Genomic DNA, 17580 nt, shown 5'->3' with positions numbered 1-17580 from the left:
TCCCTCTCTGCTGCCCGCAGGCTCCTTCACCTTCCTCAGCCCCGTCACCCGCGGGACTGAGCCTCGCTCAGCCCACACAGCCCACAAGACTACCACTGCCATTCGCCTTCCCACCTCCCCCCCCTTTTTGACCAAGCTTGATCCCCCCATCCGCTCCCCGTCCCGCCGCCCGCCACGCTCGCTGCTTGCTCGGCTTCATTTCACACCGCCTGGCGACCCTCTGCTCCTTCCACGGCGCTCCTCCAACCCGTCGTGCGCTCTCGTCGCGTCTGAGTGAGTCGCATCCACGCCCTGCCACTCGCCGCTCTCGCTCTCGCTCTCTCTCCCTCTGCATTGTCCCTCCAGCTGTCGCGACATGGCCGCTACCCAACAGCTGTCGATGCAGTCACGCACAGGACGTCTCAACCAGCGTAAGTCTGCTCACGAGACCCCACACGCGCTTGCCCTCACACACCCCCATCCAAACTTGCCTGTCTTTTGCCGCTTCCCTCTGTCTGCAGCTGGCTGATTGGCCCTAGGCTACGGCTCCCAAGGCGAGCGCCTAGTCGCCGGCGTGGTGCCGCTCTCCGCCGACAAGTACTACGTCCTGCTGATTCAGTCGACCAAACGCAACGGCTGGGTCCTCCCCAAAGGTGGCTGGGAAACGGACGAGGCAACTGCCCAAGACGCTGCCAAACGTGAGGCCTGGGAAGAGGCGGGTATAATATGCAAAATCAACTACGACCTCGGCCTCATCCCCGAGAAGCGCAGGCCCGACCAGCTCACCTCGCAGGCCCCAAAGGCCTCGTACCATTTCTTTGAAGCCACGGTCGAGAAGCAGGAAGCTCAATGGCCCGAGCAGCACAAGCGGAATCGGAATTGGTTCAGTTATAGTCAGGCCCGACAGGCCTTGGCCGAACGCCCGGAACTGCTCGACGCCCTCGACCGATGTACCATGCACCGAACATAGATTTGCTCCTCTGCTGCACCTTCTCTTTATCCTCTCCATTTCATCCCCTTTCTCTAATATTGCATCAACACGGGATTTTTAAAAGTTTCGGGGGTTATTATAGACATCTGACACTATCTTGTTTGCTTCTACACATGGCGTTGTGGTAGCTCTTCGTCAGATAGAATGATGCATTGACCGCTCTCTTATAGCAAAGAGTTGCCGGGCCACGCCAGGCTCACAATAACGCAATTTGGCATCGCCAGGTACTGCTCCTCTCAGCTATTATTGGTGCCGTCTTGTTCGTCCACTAAAACACTATCAAGAGCAACGTTGCATGGTTCGGTAGATGACCACTTTGCCAAGATAAGTGACTGGCCTTGAGCACACATTTGCTTCTGTTGCTTTCTTGCACCCCAACATAGTGATAGATCGACCCAATTTGTCAATACGCCGTCCTTCCCGTCTTGACCGTCTTCAGTATCCCCTCGTCAGCCATCTTCTCAATCATATTGTACAGAACAAAATCACAGCCCCTCTTCACTACCATGTTAATCGTGACAGGCACCATCTCTTCATGAAACGTGACATTGCTCTGGTATGGTACCTGTCCAATAGGAACCGTGAAATCCGCACACCCAAAAATGGGGCAGATACTCGCTCCCGTCACGGCAGCGCCCTCGGGCCGAACAGCCAGATAGGATGCATCCGGCGACTCGTTAAGCAAGCGCTCGCGGAACGAAGGCAGTCCACCCGTACCGATATCATACAGCATGACCGACTCGGAGCATGACTCGGCTGTGCTATACTGGAACTCGTCCTCGTACCACGCCACTGCCTGCCTCTTAGTCTCGAGAGCTGCATCATAGCTCGCTTGGTTCGTCGCCCTCTCGTTGAACCCTATCCATCCGGGTCGCCGTGCAGGATCAATTGGTGGGAAACGGCCCTCGAACATGTCTTTCCAGGCTGTAATTAAGGGCTTGCCGACAACCAGCCATGAGCTCCATGTGTTGATTGTGCTTGTTGCTTGGTTCATGACGGTAAAATTACTCGCAATCGGATCCGTAGCATTTTGGACAATAGCAGTAAAGTTTACCTTTTTGACACGCATATCGAACACGCGTGCCATTTCTTCGATAAACTTTTCCAGGATCGGTTCGGCGGCCGAGTTGTTCAGCGGCAGGTAGTCGGTGGGATAGATGATTGTTTTGGGAAATGCGTCCGTGTCCGGCACAACGAGGGGTGAGAGACCAGTAATGGATGTATCTTGGTACAAATGAGGAGCATACCATGCTTTAGCAAACTTGACCCATTTGTGAGGATCGCGACTGAAGACACCTGCCGTGTCCGTTGCAGCGCCAAGAGGAATAACGCGTTCGAGGGACATGAGACCCTGGCTTGGACGTTGACTGTTGTGTGCCTTTTAGTTTCGATAACAAGACAAAATCAAAGTGTGATATCGGGGTATAAAAAACATACCCATACACACCAGCCACTGCGGCTGGTCTTCGCATAGAAGATCCTGTATCACTGCCCACAGCATAATCCAACCATTCATACGCTGCGACCGCGCACCCGCCTCCAGACGAAGAAGCCGAGCAAGTCAGCCATCCATCGCCTCTAGGGTTGAACGGATACTGCTCGTCCTGCCACTCCCACGGATTCGCCCCAGACGCAAATTGAGCTAGTTTCTGCTTTCCAACCACCACGCCCCCTAGATTGAGAATCTGTTGCACTGAAGGTGCGGTGTCGTTCGCTACAGGTGTAATGACCGTCCATGAATGGCTGCCCGCACTTGTTTGCAGTCCTTTGATGTCGTAGAGATCTTTAATGGCTACGCGGGACCCAGCCAGGGGACGAGGGTCGTCCCATGAATAGATCCTGGAGGGAACACTGTGGAAAGCTTTTAGTAAAAAAATTTGCGTTCAATCACGACACGAATAAGCACTGGACAACTGACGGTATCAATGGATCTTGGAATTTGGGTGAGAACATGCCAACAGGATAGTGTGTGTCTTCACCGTCATTGGCGCTATATGCCCCGAACAAAAACGTCTTGTACGTATCGGGGTATAAGCGATAAACGGTGGCAAAGCTTATCGAGCTCCCGTCAACAGAGACGAGGTAAGGTCCTACTGGCAGGTCGGCTGAAGATTCCAGCGCTACTTTGTTGATCGTCGTGTTTGCAGTCACCAAGGGATCCAGGAAGAGCCAGGTGTTGTTGAAAGAAGAAATGTATTCAACAGCAGAGGCGTCAAGGGACGACTGCACCCGCGATGAAATGTACAACCCATCTAGGAAGTCATGGTTGAATACATCATCGCCTTCGAGGTACGTGGAGACGATGGTTTCCAATGTATCCTTAGTGATGAGCGTCGCATTCGTCTTGATCAAGGCAATCGGGATCGAAGTCGATTGGTCAGATGTGATTGCAGCACAGCGCGCAATTGCTTTTGGATGCTTTGTATCTGCCAGGTACGAAATATGCCCGAGATTGAAGATGGTATGGCCGACGGGATCGCTCAAAACAAAGTTGTACGGGTTCCTCTCGATGGTAGGAGCGGCTGTCACAGAGCTCGCTGCAAGCAATGCGATTAGCTGAATGGAGCGGGCAGCCATAGTACCAGCGAATGTCGGTCATGTATTTCAACGCTTGCCATTATGCCTTTTATACCCATCCCCGCAGTGATAAAAGTGGGTCGATATAGGCATGGGAGATAACAGCCGTCCAGAGATGGCTCTCTCGCAATTAAGGGTATTGACTGGCGAGCGCTAGTACAGTACTTATCGCTAAAGGCTAACCTTTCCCTTCTGGCTACAATGCATGTCTTGGCAGATGCAGCCCCAGCGGATCGCGATTCCAAGACTATTGATGAGAATAAACTGCTGTTACCAGAACGCGACCACTTCGAAGCATCAACTCAATCACTCATTCTTGACGTATGCTGAATCCGCCCGACAGGTGTCACGTTGCGTCGTGTGCAGCTACATTACACGCACCGAGGATACTGCAAGCGGTCACCCAAGATTGCTATGTAGTACATACAGAGTTTCAACATGGCGATAGCGACTCGGCAGGATGCGAGAATGATGCATAGTTTCCAAACATCCATTCATATCTACACAATTCTAAACATGTGTCTAAATCCCATACATAGATCATCTGTGATGACATTACCAGTTTTTGGATTGGCTGGTACGGGCTATCTGAAGTAGCTTAGATACAGTATCTTTATCTCTGAAATTGATGCAGTAGTCCAACAAGGAGAAAATTCTAAGAAAGCTTCTTCAGCCCTACAACTTGGAAAAAAACTCCTTCCTGCGAAACGGTACGTTCAAAAGAGATTGAGTTTAATACTGAAATGGTCTTCAATGTCTAGGAGTTACTTTTGGTTTTGGAGAGGGAGGTGATGGTGTTAGAACGAGCTATTTTCTCCACGTTTGTAATGTTGTACTTCAGCCATGTTACTGTAGGCGACCTTGCATACAGCATAGTTGATCAACCAACAACAACGTGACTTTACATAATATTCAGGAACTACAGGCAACGAAGAACTTTGCTGAGTTGGGGGCTGGCATTCTAGTGGTCGGCTTAAAGCCTGTATTCCTGTTAGTAGTTTCCTTGCAATAGTTCGCGAAGTTCTGGCGTGGGGCACTCTTGTCAAGAGTACACTTCAACTCAGTTCGCGTCACCCTAAATTGAGATAACAATTTGCATGCATCACCGCCGCTAGTATAAATGACATCTTGATGGCAACAGTTGATGTTCATGACGGCATGGAATGCCTTATTTGAGTCTTCGCTGCAGTAATAGGTGGAGGTTCCCGCTTGTACTGGAGCGTAAGCGATCTCTACTTCTTTATTCCAACAGAAGGTAGTACAAATATTGCTAACGAAATCAACATGAAAACTGATTACTTCTACATTGTTGTTCGGAACTGGCGAAACTGGTTGTTAAGCTCCGGAACGCGGATACGGTCGACTTCCGGCTTGGCTTGTTCGGTCTATGATAAGCGCGAAGATTTGTAATACTATACTTGTGAGTGTTTTCTCAATAACAATAAATCCGCAATAACCTTATAAAATGTCTTCTTTTTGGTTTGGTGGGTACAGGTTCAAGAATCTTCATCTGTGGATTAAACGATCTTTTCCCTCCTCCATACACGATATCTGTTCACTACGAACTTTTCCCTAGCACCTACATATTAAAATGGGCATCGTAGCAGTTGCTGGAGGGACTGGCCAGCTTGGTCGCACAATCGTCGAGGAAATTCTCAAACGTGGAGGCCAAGAGGTGATCATCTTCTCTCGAAAGGTGATACTATTAATGTGTTACTAAAGTAACGGAGGCTGATAAATACTGGCAGAACGATGAATTAAAGGCCAAGGAAGTCGGTGCCCGCATAGTTGCCGTTGATTACAACAACACCAGTTCAATTGTCACCGCGCTTGAAGAAAACAAGGTCGACACTGTGATCTCAACATTGAATATGACGATCAGCAACGAACCCGAACTAGCCTTGCTTACCGCTGCAAATCAATCGAAAACAACGAAGCGCTACATCCCCAGCTTGTGGGGAGTGGAATACACACCTGAGTAGGTTATTAGCCTATAGGCATGCTAAGATGGGCATTACGTAAGCTAACTTCAATCAGACTCTGTGCCATTTTACCTATGAGTACCAACAAGCTTACTGTCTTGGGTGCTCTCGAGTCCACCTCCCTCGAGTACACAGTAGTGATTAATGGTTTGTTCATGGATTACTACGGTCAGCCACACGTAAAATCACATATCAGCCCTCTCGCTATCGTTATCGACATGGCCAATAACGCGGCTGCCATTCCAGGTTCAGGCGACGTGCCTGTGGCTTTTACTTACACTCATGATATTGGACGCATGGTTGTTGCTCTTTTAACTCTGCCAAAGTGGAGCAAGGAATCCTACATCATCGGCGACAAACTAACATGGAACGAAGTTCTCCAGATTGCGCAGGATATCAAGGGTGTTAAGTTTGATGTCAAATATGATTCAGTGGAAACACTGAGGAAGGGACAGACCACTGAACTTCCTTCTCATACACCCATGTACCCGTTCTTCCCTAAAGAACAGCTCCAGGGTGTCCTTGCCGGGTTCGGCCTCTTCATGGAGAATGGAAGTTTCGATCTGAAGCCGCCAAAGGAGCAAAATTTGAATGAACTTTTCCCGGAGATCAAGCTGGCATCAATGAAGGAGATAATGGGAGCATGGAAAGGAAAATAAATCCGGCAACGTGGTGTGAGATTCCTTGACAGAAACGTAGATAGGAATGTGATGCTCTTTTTATTTTGAATGTCCATCGAAACTAAAACAAACCTTGCTGCGGTCTATTAAACCCCATTCGGATGATCCGGTACAAAATGCCGTTGCTGCGCATACTACGCTACCTCGTGAAACGTGTTACCCGATTGCAATAAGCACTCCTCCGCCGAGACACACCATCAGCCTAAAGTAAAGTGTACTACAATAAACATCGTTCTTATGCGTCACTACGACTGCCAGAGTTGATAAAAAGCACTACCTTTAGATTCCCAATCGATCCCCAGGAGAATCGTCTCTCATTCATTTTGTCAGTCTCTCACTCAATGGATTTGTGTTTTCAGCTCAGTATCCTCTACTCCGCTGCAGATCGACCAGGAGAGCGTGGTCCACAGTTCTGCCGCGTATACAGGGTATTCCTCAGACATAATATTCCTCGTACAGCGCGTTCTTCGATAGGTGAGAATCAGGGTATCTAGGTGCATAGGGGCTTGGCGAGTAGACTACGTACACTAGCCTAGCATGATCTGACGTCTTAGCCCATCGGCAGTTAGCTTCGGCACCGGATGCTTCCGCAACGACCTCTTACTAGTACTGAGCTTAGTACTCGGAACATACAACCTTCTGTGAGCACTGTCTCCTATACGATCAAGCCCCACCCTGAGTATAGGAACATAGGTATAGTAAGAAGCATTGAGACAAGAACTTTCCAACGAAAGCTTGCAATATCCGGCGTTCGACCCTCAAACTAGCTTGTTACATTCACCCAACAAAGGTATAAAATCATTGTATTGTCACTGATCTCCGTCTGCATAACTTCCAACGTACATCTTTTCTAATGTGGAGCTTCTGCATTTCTGCATTTCTAGCACATACGATGCAAACATTTGTATTCACTTCTCTGGTGCTTGCAATAATTTCGTATATCCCCAAACTCATCTACAGAGTGAAACTGTGAAAGTTGCCCATGTTCGATGACAGCACTACTGAGAAGCAAGGCCAGTTTTACATGACATCTGCGAAGAAAGTTTACTTCAATAGATTTAACAAGGCTAGCATACCCAACTCTTTATACACTCAATGGTTCATGAATATCAGTTCAAAAACACGGTCTATCGTATTGCATCGCTTTACGAAAATGACGTTGTGGTTTTACAAGCGAGCTTTCTGCCCGAGCTACGGAAACTTGGGCAAGATGTTCTAAGCCCTTACAAGATGACCGAGCAGGTTAGAGTCAATTCCCTACTAACTATTGTTATGGCTGCTGACGGTGTATAAACTATGGAGTCTAAGTACACGAAAAGCGAGCATAATCTTAGATTCCTTGCTCATTCCATACCGACTGATCTTACCTCTACATTAGGTGAGTTCGGGTTACCCTGATACAACCAAAGCAATCGCTAAATCAAATCAAGCACGCATGAATGATGAAGTCTGTGAGGAGATCGAGATTTCCACGGAGCACTATTTCCCCCGTTGCGAAAACCCAACTCGAGTCCAGCTCTACGAGATCCTGGCCAGCATTGTCACTTAAGTATCTGGCCGCATCTTCGTCGGACCAGGGATTGGCCGGGATCCAACCTACCTTGAATGTGCAGTCAACTACACACATGAGGTGATGCATGTTACTAATATGGTTAGAAGACTGCGTCCTTGGCTACGGCCTATGCTTGCTCCCCGACTTCCCGAGAGCCAATGATTACGGGGTATAGATCGCAAGATGAAGGACTGCGTGGAGCCTATAATTCGTCAAAAACAAGAGGCCGAGCAATCTGACTCGGCGTGGCAAAAGCCAGATGACATGTTGCAGTGGATACTGACGCGCTCTATATCCTCGAACGCTATGGAAACCCTTCATTATGTCACGAAACAGCAGCTATTGCTTACCTTCGCCGCTATCCACACTATCACGATGGTAACTACAAACATACTCTATACACTGCCTGCAGCACCGGAATATATGCTCGCGCTACGCGAGGAAATTAGTAATGTTCTAGCTGAAAATGGCGGGGTGCCGACGCCCAAAGCCCTCCAACAGATGGTCAAGCTAGATTCGTACATGAGGGAAGTTAATCGCTGCTATTCACGATGACTCAGTAGATTTTCCATTTGCATTACGCGTCTTAATCTGCTAATATGCGTCCTAGGTGTTTTCGCTCGTAGTGTCCTAAAGCCCATCATCCTCTCCAATAGCCAAAAAAAACCCTCTGGTGGCTCTGTCAAAGTTCCTTCTTTTCAAGTGTTTCCTGGCTGGGATCTGAATACTAACGCCGATGAATTTAATGGCTTCCGGTATTACAAACAGTGGATCAATGCGAGTAGACCGGCCGAGCAAGCACGAGCTCGATTTGTTTCCTCCCATGAAGATAGTCTCGCTTGGGGTTATGGAAAACATGCTTGTCCTGGGCGTTTCTTTGCTGCTAGTGAAATCAAGATGCCACTCATCAAGTTCATTACGGACTATGATATCAACATGCCTGATGGTCGGAAGGAGATATATGCACAGGTTGGAATAGGGAATCTCTGTGCACCAGATACGACAAAGGAGTTGGTGTCTGGGAGAGTAGTACGTCCTTAAAATTAGGAGTAGTACATCCTTAGAGCTAGAACCATATATACAAGAAGAAATATCGTTAGGACGGTCTAAGGTAGTAGTGTACGGGTGTTTATCATGCGAGCCCAAGATATCTACTTGGGGGAGATGATCTATTACAGTAATCTAGTTGCGGTGATCAAGAAGAGAAAATTTAACATTAGTAGAATTGGATGTCTCTCTAATCATTCTTGGGATCAAGGTGTGCTGGTATCAACCTCCTCACACCAGCCCGTCCGTCCCCGCTTTCTCTTCATACTACACTCCTCTAACCATATCCTTCCACTCGCCTCTCTCTCCTCGTGCGTCAACTCTCTCTTCTTCGCAAGCAACAGATGCGTGTGCTCAAGTACCTCGTGCTGAAACCGTAGAAATGACTCATTCGACTGGTCAGGCACCTCGGGCTGACCTCTCCAGAATATTATACGCGAGGTGCTAGGCTGTGGTTCCTCGCTAAAAATTATCCTTAACCACTGAGGTGGAACAAGCTCCGTCCCGCCTAGCTCTTGTTCTAGCCAGCTCACTAGCTTGGCTGCTACTTGATTCACTCTCTGGCGCCGCTCCGACTCGTCAAGGGTATGACAATCATGTTGTTCGGCGAAAAATGCAGGCCCCATTTTCTGCTTCAGCATGCGAGACCAGGCTTCAAATCTCTTCAAATGGGGAAAATGTTCCTTCAACGTCCACGCATCACGGACTATGTGCTCCCACATGATGAACATGAGTTCTCCGTCGTTGGCCGGTGGGAAAGGGTACGTGTTATATTTTGAAGGGGCGTAAATAGAATACTCATGGTACACAATCTGAACACGCGTCATCAGGCGCGCGGGCGCGAGCGGGAATGAGCATAGTACATGCGAGAGTGAGAGCTGATTTGATTGTTTCCGCGTCCGGTGGAGTTTGCGTGGAGAAATCTCGACTGTTCGTGTGCGAAAAAGTACGGATAGGGCCTCTATGTGGATTTGGCGGCTTGTGAGGAGCAGGTTAAGGTGGGACGCGAGTGTTCGCTGCTGGCTCCATCGCGTCGCAGCTTTTATGCGGTCGCGATAGTGGATCCCGCGGTCGTGCAAGGTATGACTATAAATCAAATCACGCAGTTCGCGGGGGAGCGAGAGAAAGGGAAAGGGTGTATCAAAGAGATCTGTCCGGGGTGTGGTAGTTGGCGGAAGACCGGGTAGTGGGTGTGAAAAACTTTTGGATGACTCGATTCGGATCGAGAAAGGCTGTGGGTGAAGGTCATTGCAGTGCGCCATTACTTTTTTTTCGATTTTCTCTTAAAAGGCAAGTTGGAGGAAATAAAGGTGTCAATGTATGGTGTGCTTGGACACACCGTACTGCATGGAATTTATCAACGCTGCGCTTTTATGCTTGGCTCAAAGACCTGTCTGCTGTGTACACCGTCGAGGCTGAGAGGGTCAAGTTTCATGAATAGAATTGAGTCACTAGGGGGGATTTTCATTGGCTGCAGCAGACGCATTTGAGACGCTGCGGCCTCTGCCAGACCCACTCGCTTTACAGGCCGTGGCTGTGCTTCTATATGCTTATTCCCATTTCGGGCCTATTCGGAGGCTAACAGTCGCGCCGCGATCTCAGCTCCAGAGGGGCTGTGTCATACTTATGGTTAGTTAATGAATATCTTACACAGTAAGCTGCAGTAGTAGATTTAAGTAAAAACCACCAGTGTCTCTGTCATATGTAAATATACTATTCAGCTCCGAATACTGCCATGCAGTAAACTATACCTTTTCGGGCCTTGTGGCGTAGTCGAGCTGAGTTGTCGTCTTACAGTCTCTGTATACAAATGCGGTGAGCTAGCAGTAGCCTAGCCATGTCGCAGAAAAATAGAGATGCATCGCACCAAGTGAAGAGTGGCTCACGTTTATGTTGGCGGAAAATAGTAAGAGCGAGTGGGCCCTAGCCGCCTACTGCACTGCGATCACGTGACTAACTGTTGCACGCGGAGGTGCGCGAAATTGTTGTGTTGATTGTTTCTGCTATCTATCATCTGCATTTATCTGTGATGCAAAGCTATTGCCTTTTCTCATCAAGGCAGGGCGTCTTTGTCGCCGTTGCAGTGGCTTATTGCTTCAGCTTAGCCGAAGTCATTGCTTCTGCAGCCTTGCTCTCATACAACCGGTATAACCGAAAGATCAAATAAGCAGCTGCTACTTCGTACCTAAACTAGCTATCAACAACAACTGATACGTTTATCGCAACATACACATTTTTAAATACTAATTCGTATCTAATAGAACTATAGTATACTACCAAGGAACTAGGTAGCAATTTAGTAAGGTTGTTGGATTGTCTTGCGCTGCTTGGAGAAGCCACTATTTTCTGGTCTTATCGGTTACATGAGGGCCTTGTTAGGCTACGACAATACATATATCGATTTCTTTGCCATGGAACTACGCCACAATACTTCTGCTATGTCATGATTGTGATGGGATTCAGAACGATAGCACTGGCGGGCAAGCCAAGTTTTCGGCAACTCAGAACATTTAAATTCGTGCGATTGAACAATTCACTGCGATATCACCAATACATCACTACCTCACTGCACAATACCATCAATTGATAGAGACATCAAACTATTCTAATGAATTTCCAGCGGGTATTTCAGCTTGGTCTTCGTCGAGTTGGGGCACCTGGCTTAAGGGTGCAGCTTACGGGCTATCTAGTCCAGCGGAGGTACGTCATAGCAGCTCAACTGAAGCTCTCCCTCATACTCATCATACCCTTTGCTAACAAAGATCAAGTAGACTCATATCACAAGACCAAGCGGCCAGAATAATCGCTGAACAACGTATACGACGTCCCGTTTCACCCAACTTATCTATCTACAAGCCACAAATCAATTCAGTTACCTCGACCCTACAACGTATCACAGGTCTTACTCTGTCCGGTTCCCTCTATCTCTTCGGAACCGCTTACCTTGTCGCACTTTATACTGGATGGCACATGGACACTACATCCATGGTTGCAGCAGTCGCTGCGTGGCCCACTGCTATCAAGATGAGTGTGAAGGCTTTCCTTGCATTTCCATTCTTCTTTCACGGTTTCAATGGACTAAGATATTTGATATGGGATGCTGGTGTTGGGTTCAAGAGTCAATATGTTATTAGAACAGGCTGGACAGTTATTGGGATGACTGTTGTTGCATCGCTTTACTACGCTTTCATGACGTAGACAAGTGGGACTTAGAGGAGATATGGGGATCAGAGCAGATGGGGAAAGAGGAGACTAGGTGCTTCACTCCGAGGATGAGCTGTCGTATTGAACATTGTGCACCGAGAAAGTATCAGCAAACAAGCACGTTAGATGATGGCAAAATCAAGGAGCGGAACTAGGCCGATTTCGAGACATGCACGCAATGCAGCAGATCCAACTCGCGGCTGCTAGGACGGAGAACGAATAATAAGGCGGCCTCATGTTTCGGAAGGACAAAAGCACTGGAACCAAGATGCTAGTTGAAAAGATTTTTTCTACACAGAAGCCAGCATTCCCGTAGTGTCATGGCAACCGATATACTCGAAAAACTGCTGTTCAGGCTCGAGGACCATTACTTCATGAAACAACCGCAGTGATACGTTGCTTTGCAATTCTGACGCGTACTGGAGGAATCGACCAAAGATGTCGAGATGTGTTTTGTGATGTTTGCTCCAGCCTTCGAGCGACTTGAGATCGTCAAAATATGAAAGGCCAAAAGTGCGCTCAGTGTTCTGCTCAGGCGAAGTCTTGTGCATACATTCCATGAAGCGGTTGCTGATGCAGCCGATCTCTTCGCCCTCGTCTCTCAAAAATTCCATGCCTTTGGTGAGCACAGGGTGCATGGTCTCGAGGTAGCGTTTGCGTTCACTCGGATTGGTATTGGACCAGTCTTGACCACTCCTAATGACAGCGAGGTTCTTTCTGCCTGGCACTGTGATGCGCTGCTTTCTTGTGTCGCCTTTCTCGACTCGTTCCGTAGACGACTTGGGGAAAGCGCGCTCACCAATCAGGTGATCAGTCTGCGCCGCTGCGAGTCTGTCACGCATCGAACCCCAATAGAAGTGTTGTTGCATCTCGCCTGACACTGAGGAGCGCATATGAGCTGCGCCGTCTGGCACTACATTGTCGGAGAAGACAGTCTCGAATCGGTCAAGGGTTGGGAAGAATACTTCCATAAACCACCCTCGTTCCGACCCTGCTCGCAGGTTGGCCCACCATGCATCGAAGCCGCTGTCGCTCCTCCATTTCTCGAAGTCGGCCTTTGTCTGCCAGTACGGAATTACTACTTCATTGCGAAAACCTCGATTGTCGATGGCTGCCGCGGCTTCCCAGTACTTGGGCTTGGACTTCTCGGACTCCTGCTCGACGAATGAGACTAGCTTTTGGTATGCAGGCCCTTGGAGATTGGCGCTGTCTTCGTGCTGAATTCCAATGATGGCCATTACGAGATCTTTCGCTTCCTTCGGGAATCTAGCAGTATATGATGGAAAGGGCGGCACGAATCCATCTGGCGTCTTTACGGGGATCGTGCGTTCGGTCTGTAGGTGCGATGGAATCGCATGTTCCAATGCACGTGCTTCTGTCATGACTATTTGACTTGGATATTTACTGGCTACCGCTCGTGCACGCGTTTTATTTGCGTCTGGTTGGAAGCTCTTGGTAAGACGGTCATGACTGTAGCTGCAACTCATTCACTCATGCGGAATCATTTCCGGCATCACCTTTTCCGTCTTAGGTACAGTACTTAGGCCTTGGCTCTTGTCTCAGGTTACGGGCAGAAAGCGCTGCTATCCCCCACGCTACGCAAACATCCATAAGCTAAGAGTAGAAGGACTGGATCAAGACCCTGCTTTGTACCAATGGCAATCCCTGTTCGTGGAGGCCTTATCATTGTTGGTGTCACGGTAAATACCAAGTTTGGTATTTAAATATTGAAGCAATCTAATTTGAAGAAGCTGCAGAGTACAGCCGTGAGGTGGGGTCAATCGTTGTCCTACGTACTTACCCCGCTAGGAACGGAATTCGCCCGCAAGCTGACTAAACGGGCCTGCCTGATAGCTTTACACAGCAAAGACATGGGCGGATCGCTAGTGGATTCGTAAATAAGTGTCAGCTTGAGGATATTTCGCCAAAGGACTTCCTTTTACATACAAGAGCAGAGACTTGATGCAATGGGCGATAGAGTGCATCCAACTGTTCGCGTTGCGGTCAGTATGTCCGAGTCGCTAATAATGTCAACACATTGAATGAGGACAGATCACGCAGCACGAACCTATGTGGCTCGATCTGGAAGCCACTGTTCAAAAGACAATAACCATCATCAAAGAAGCTGCCGAAGCCGAAGCCAAACTCGTTGCCTTTCCAGAGTGCTGGATTCCTGGATATCCTGCTTGGATCTGGAGCCGCCCAGTCGATTTTGATCTGGGAACGAAATACGTGCAGAACTCTTTGAAGACAGATAGTGAGGAAATGAAGCGTATCTGTGCTGCCGCTGCCGAGAACAAGATCAACGTGTCCCTGGGTTTCTCTGAGCGCGACGGCGATTCTGTGTACATCGCGCAGGCTTTGATCAGCGAGTATGGTGAGATCAAGATGACCCGTCGCAAGATGAAACCGACGCACATGGAGCGCACGATTTTCGGAGATGCCACAGGCGGGAAATCATGCCTGTCCAAGGTCGTCGACTTACCTGGAGTCGGTCGGGTAGGTGGCCTCTCGTGCTGGGAGCATATTCAACCTTTGTTGAAGTATTACACCTTCACACAAAGTGAGCAGATCCATGTAGGAGCATGGCCAGCCGTCGCCGGGTTTATAGAAGGTAGTTCTGGATTCTACTCCATGTCTATCGAAGGTGAGCAGTAGCATTCGATTTTTCGAGTGAGCTACAGAGCTGATGTTGATTGTAGGCTGCCGAAATATCTCACAGTCCTATGCAATCGAGTCTCAAGCCTTTGTACTTCACTGTACTACTGTCATCTCTGAAGCTGCCATTCAGATGATGGAAACCGCCGGTGCACCAATCATGGGACATCCTAACCAAGGAAGTTCCTGCGTCATCGGTCCTGATGGACGCATCCTGAGCAAGATAGATAGCCCTAATGAGAAGCTCATTATTGCAGACCTGGATCTGAGCTTGGTGACGAAGGCCAAGACATTTGTAGATGCCTCTGGGCATTATAGCAGGCCAGACCTTATGTGGCTTGGAGTCGATGAAACACATAAGCCTGTTGTTCGTGGAGTAGAGAATAGTTAATTTCGTTCTGAACCAGATGTAATATCATTCCTGTCTCACCGATAGTGGGATCTTTTACGGGGAACAAGGAAACAAGAGCTCAGCACCTACCACAGTTACACCTCTTCGGTTCACAAGACAACCCCACTATCCATCGAGCAACATATATTTTTTCTTCGATATCCGTGCAATAAGAGTGTTTTGCGTAGCAGGGGCGTTACTTGATTCGCCAAATCCGTCATAACTTACACCTTTGCCACCAGCTCTTCGTTGATCCCGAGAAGCTGCTCTGGAATCAACAACATGTCCAACGGTATCTACAGCTTACACACAAACACATTTTTGCATCGCCTCCTGCTTTTAGTTCATATGACTGGTGGTCAACCTGCCATGAGCCATCTTGAATAGCGTAAGAATTTGTTGCGTTCAGGGAGAACGAGAAAGAGTGCTTTGGAGATTTAATGTCTTAAGCAACCCTAAGGACTCTGTGCCCTAGCAAAGCCTATTATGAGTGTGCAGCGATTGAACAAACGGATTTTCTCGAACACATTCTCCTCATGGGCAAGTGAAGGCGTCACCCGGCCTTTGTTGTGCGCCGAGATGGAACGACTGCGATGGCGGTGATGACTCCGTGGGTGGGAATTAACATAGATCACTAATGAAAACACATAAGCTAAGAACGGTCAAGTGTTTGATTAAAACATGCTAAGAGGGCGGTGATGCTTGACTGGACAGTACCTTCGGTCAAACATGACGTAAACCAGCCACTAGCGCTCATGCTCTGCGTTTTGCGGCGCGCCAACCACTTCGAACATTGATCGTCATAGAGAACATGTCATAGAGCGAGCAACCCGCCACCATGAACCAGTAAAAGGTGTCTGCGCATAACCTATAGAAGGGAACACATATTTCAATGTTTCACTGCCGCGCAATTATACACTACCCAATCCTACAGCGCACCTCTACTTACAACAGGCCGACAATGGCTAACGCTGATGTTGTTGCATACAACATTGCAGTGTTCATTGCTACACTTTTCCTCCTAGAATTTGGTGCAGATAAATTTATTGATCATACCGCCGTCGTCGCTCGCCGCACCCGAATATCGGAGACGATCATCGGGCTTCTTACTGCTGGAGGAGAATGGGAAGAGGTATGCTCGCAGCCGTCCTTAGTCTTCTCCGCTAGTGCACTAATGATATCTGATGTTATAGCTCGCTGTTGTCATTGCATCCCTCGCGCACAATCGTGCCTCTTTGGCTATCGGTAACATTGTTGGTTCTGCAATTTCGAATATCTTAGGAGCCTTCTCCCTGGGTCTCTTATTTCACGACAAGAAGGATCCGATTGTGTTCGACCGAAGCTCACGCCTATACTCACTCGTCCTACTCGTCCTGACGACCTTTGTGACACCGATTACATATTTTTCAAGAAAGATAATATGGTTGGTTTGCGGCTCTATCTTAATCGTATTCTTCGCCATCTATATTGGGTCTGTGGGGTGGGCAATCAGTAAAGGAACTCTCACTTCTCCAGAGGACTCCGACGATAGCAGCGATGATGAGAGCAGCGACGGAGAAAGCGCAGTTGATGTTGTGGCGGAGAGGCCACCAAATCGTGCTGGGGGCGACGAACAAACGAGCCTAGTTGTACACACTGGCAGTAGTACAACACAAAAGTCATCAGGACCAAGCCACCGAAAGGACCGAACTCTACGTTATCACCTATTTTATCTCTTGCTTGGTTTCCTAGCCATTTGCCTCGCAGGTTACGTACTTTCTCACGCTGCCACCGCCATTACCGATGAATTCGGCATGTCAGATGTGCTTTTTGGTGTTGTGGTTCTCGCAATAGCTACAACACTACCCGAAAAGTTCGTCGCTGTGATGAGCGGGCATCGAGGTCATGTTGGCATTCTCGTCGCGAATACAGCTGGCAGTAATATATTCCTGCTTGCATTGTGCTCTGGAATCATTATGATCGATACTTCGGGGAAGCTTGAACACGGCAACGTGAGCATTCCTGAATTAGGGGTGTTGTGGGGCTCAACACTTGCATTTACTCTGACGGTCTGGTTTGGCGGAAAATTTTGTCAGTGGATTGGATTTGGAATGCTGATCGCCTATGTTGCCTTTATAGTGTTGGAGTTTACAGTGATTCATGGTGTAGCTAATGGCGACTAGATACTCTGAATGGCTTGCTAACACCATTATCTCTTCCGCCTACTATGTATGATAGCTCGCATAATCAAGGCAATAACAGCATGTAGAATAAATACCGCAGTAGACATCACCAACTTCGCACACCACTCCAGTTGTAGCATCTAGTCGCTCATGACCTGATTGGAAAATGTGGCAATTGCAACGGATACGATGTTTATTACGCAATGACTCAGATGGACGGCAAATGCCGCCATTACTAGGCGTCATGGTTTGAATGGCCAGGGAGCTTTGAGATCATTGGTAAAGCAAGACAGTGAGATAATATTTGTGCGGGTAACATGAATGGCGTACGTTTCTAGCGGAGCTAGTTGCTGAAGT

At 48.3% G+C, this 17580-nt stretch overlaps 9 protein-coding genes across 9 annotated transcripts; 6 read left to right on the top strand and 3 right to left on the bottom strand.

Moving 5' to 3' along the window:
- The first annotated feature begins 253 nt into the window (after nt 1-253).
- Nucleotides 254-1161, top strand: COCSADRAFT_204742 (uncharacterized protein). The gene is made up of 2 exons (XM_007696252.1): nt 254-410; nt 519-1161. The coding sequence occupies exons 1-2, from the start codon at nt 356-358 to the stop codon at nt 947-949; spliced, it is 486 nt and encodes a 161-aa protein (XP_007694442.1). The 5' UTR covers nt 254-355; the 3' UTR covers nt 950-1161.
- A 212-nt stretch (nt 1162-1373) lies between these two features.
- COCSADRAFT_76778 (uncharacterized protein) lies at nt 1374-3547 on the bottom strand (the record flags this gene model as incomplete). Its single annotated transcript, XM_007696251.1, has 3 exons — nt 1374-2337; nt 2408-2821; nt 2889-3547. 3 exons carry the CDS (start codon nt 3545-3547, stop codon nt 1374-1376), a joined length of 2037 nt encoding a protein of 678 aa, XP_007694441.1.
- Nucleotides 3548-5138: 1591 nt separating this feature from the next.
- COCSADRAFT_130207 (uncharacterized protein) lies at nt 5139-6244 on the top strand (the record flags this gene model as incomplete). Its single annotated transcript, XM_007696250.1, has 3 exons — nt 5139-5243; nt 5296-5525; nt 5585-6244. 3 exons carry the CDS (start codon nt 5139-5141, stop codon nt 6186-6188), a joined length of 939 nt encoding a protein of 312 aa, XP_007694440.1. The 3' UTR covers nt 6189-6244.
- A 1060-nt stretch (nt 6245-7304) lies between these two features.
- Nucleotides 7305-8802, top strand: COCSADRAFT_21255 (uncharacterized protein; the record flags this gene model as incomplete). The annotated part of the gene is made up of 4 exons (XM_007695856.1): nt 7305-7451; nt 7588-7660; nt 7937-8279; nt 8325-8802. 4 exons carry the CDS (start codon nt 7305-7307, stop codon nt 8800-8802), a joined length of 1041 nt encoding a protein of 346 aa, XP_007694046.1.
- Nucleotides 8803-8883: 81 nt separating this feature from the next.
- Nucleotides 8884-10196, bottom strand: COCSADRAFT_204734 (uncharacterized protein). The gene has a single exon (XM_007696249.1). The coding sequence runs from the start codon at nt 10068-10070 to the stop codon at nt 9015-9017; it is 1056 nt and encodes a 351-aa protein (XP_007694439.1). The 5' UTR covers nt 10071-10196; the 3' UTR covers nt 8884-9014.
- A 1173-nt stretch (nt 10197-11369) lies between these two features.
- On the top strand, nt 11370-12154 carry COCSADRAFT_340668 (uncharacterized protein). Its single transcript, XM_007696248.1, has 2 exons — nt 11370-11508; nt 11580-12154. The coding sequence occupies exons 1-2, from the start codon at nt 11417-11419 to the stop codon at nt 12004-12006; spliced, it is 519 nt and encodes a 172-aa protein (XP_007694438.1). The 5' UTR covers nt 11370-11416; the 3' UTR covers nt 12007-12154.
- Nucleotides 12155-12283: 129 nt separating this feature from the next.
- COCSADRAFT_31747 (uncharacterized protein) lies at nt 12284-13019 on the bottom strand. The gene has a single exon (XM_007695912.1). It carries the CDS (start codon nt 12981-12983, stop codon nt 12303-12305), a length of 681 nt encoding a protein of 226 aa, XP_007694102.1. The 5' UTR covers nt 12984-13019; the 3' UTR covers nt 12284-12302.
- Nucleotides 13020-13829: 810 nt separating this feature from the next.
- Nucleotides 13830-15229, top strand: COCSADRAFT_185997 (uncharacterized protein). The gene is made up of 3 exons (XM_007696247.1): nt 13830-14015; nt 14065-14659; nt 14715-15229. Exons 1-3 carry the CDS (start codon nt 13980-13982, stop codon nt 15059-15061), a joined length of 978 nt encoding a protein of 325 aa, XP_007694437.1. The 5' UTR covers nt 13830-13979; the 3' UTR covers nt 15062-15229.
- A 793-nt stretch (nt 15230-16022) lies between these two features.
- COCSADRAFT_340662 (uncharacterized protein) lies at nt 16023-17223 on the top strand (the record flags this gene model as incomplete). Its single annotated transcript, XM_007696246.1, has 3 exons — nt 16023-16193; nt 16255-16635; nt 16720-17223. 3 exons carry the CDS (start codon nt 16023-16025, stop codon nt 17221-17223), a joined length of 1056 nt encoding a protein of 351 aa, XP_007694436.1.
- Nucleotides 17224-17580: the final 357 nt, after the last annotated feature.

This window comes from Bipolaris sorokiniana (genome assembly GCF_000338995.1).
Source record: "Bipolaris sorokiniana ND90Pr unplaced genomic scaffold COCSAscaffold_1, whole genome shotgun sequence".
NCBI lineage: Eukaryota > Fungi > Ascomycota > Dothideomycetes > Pleosporales > Pleosporaceae > Bipolaris > Bipolaris sorokiniana.
This window is presented reverse-complemented; position numbering and strand designations above follow the sequence as displayed.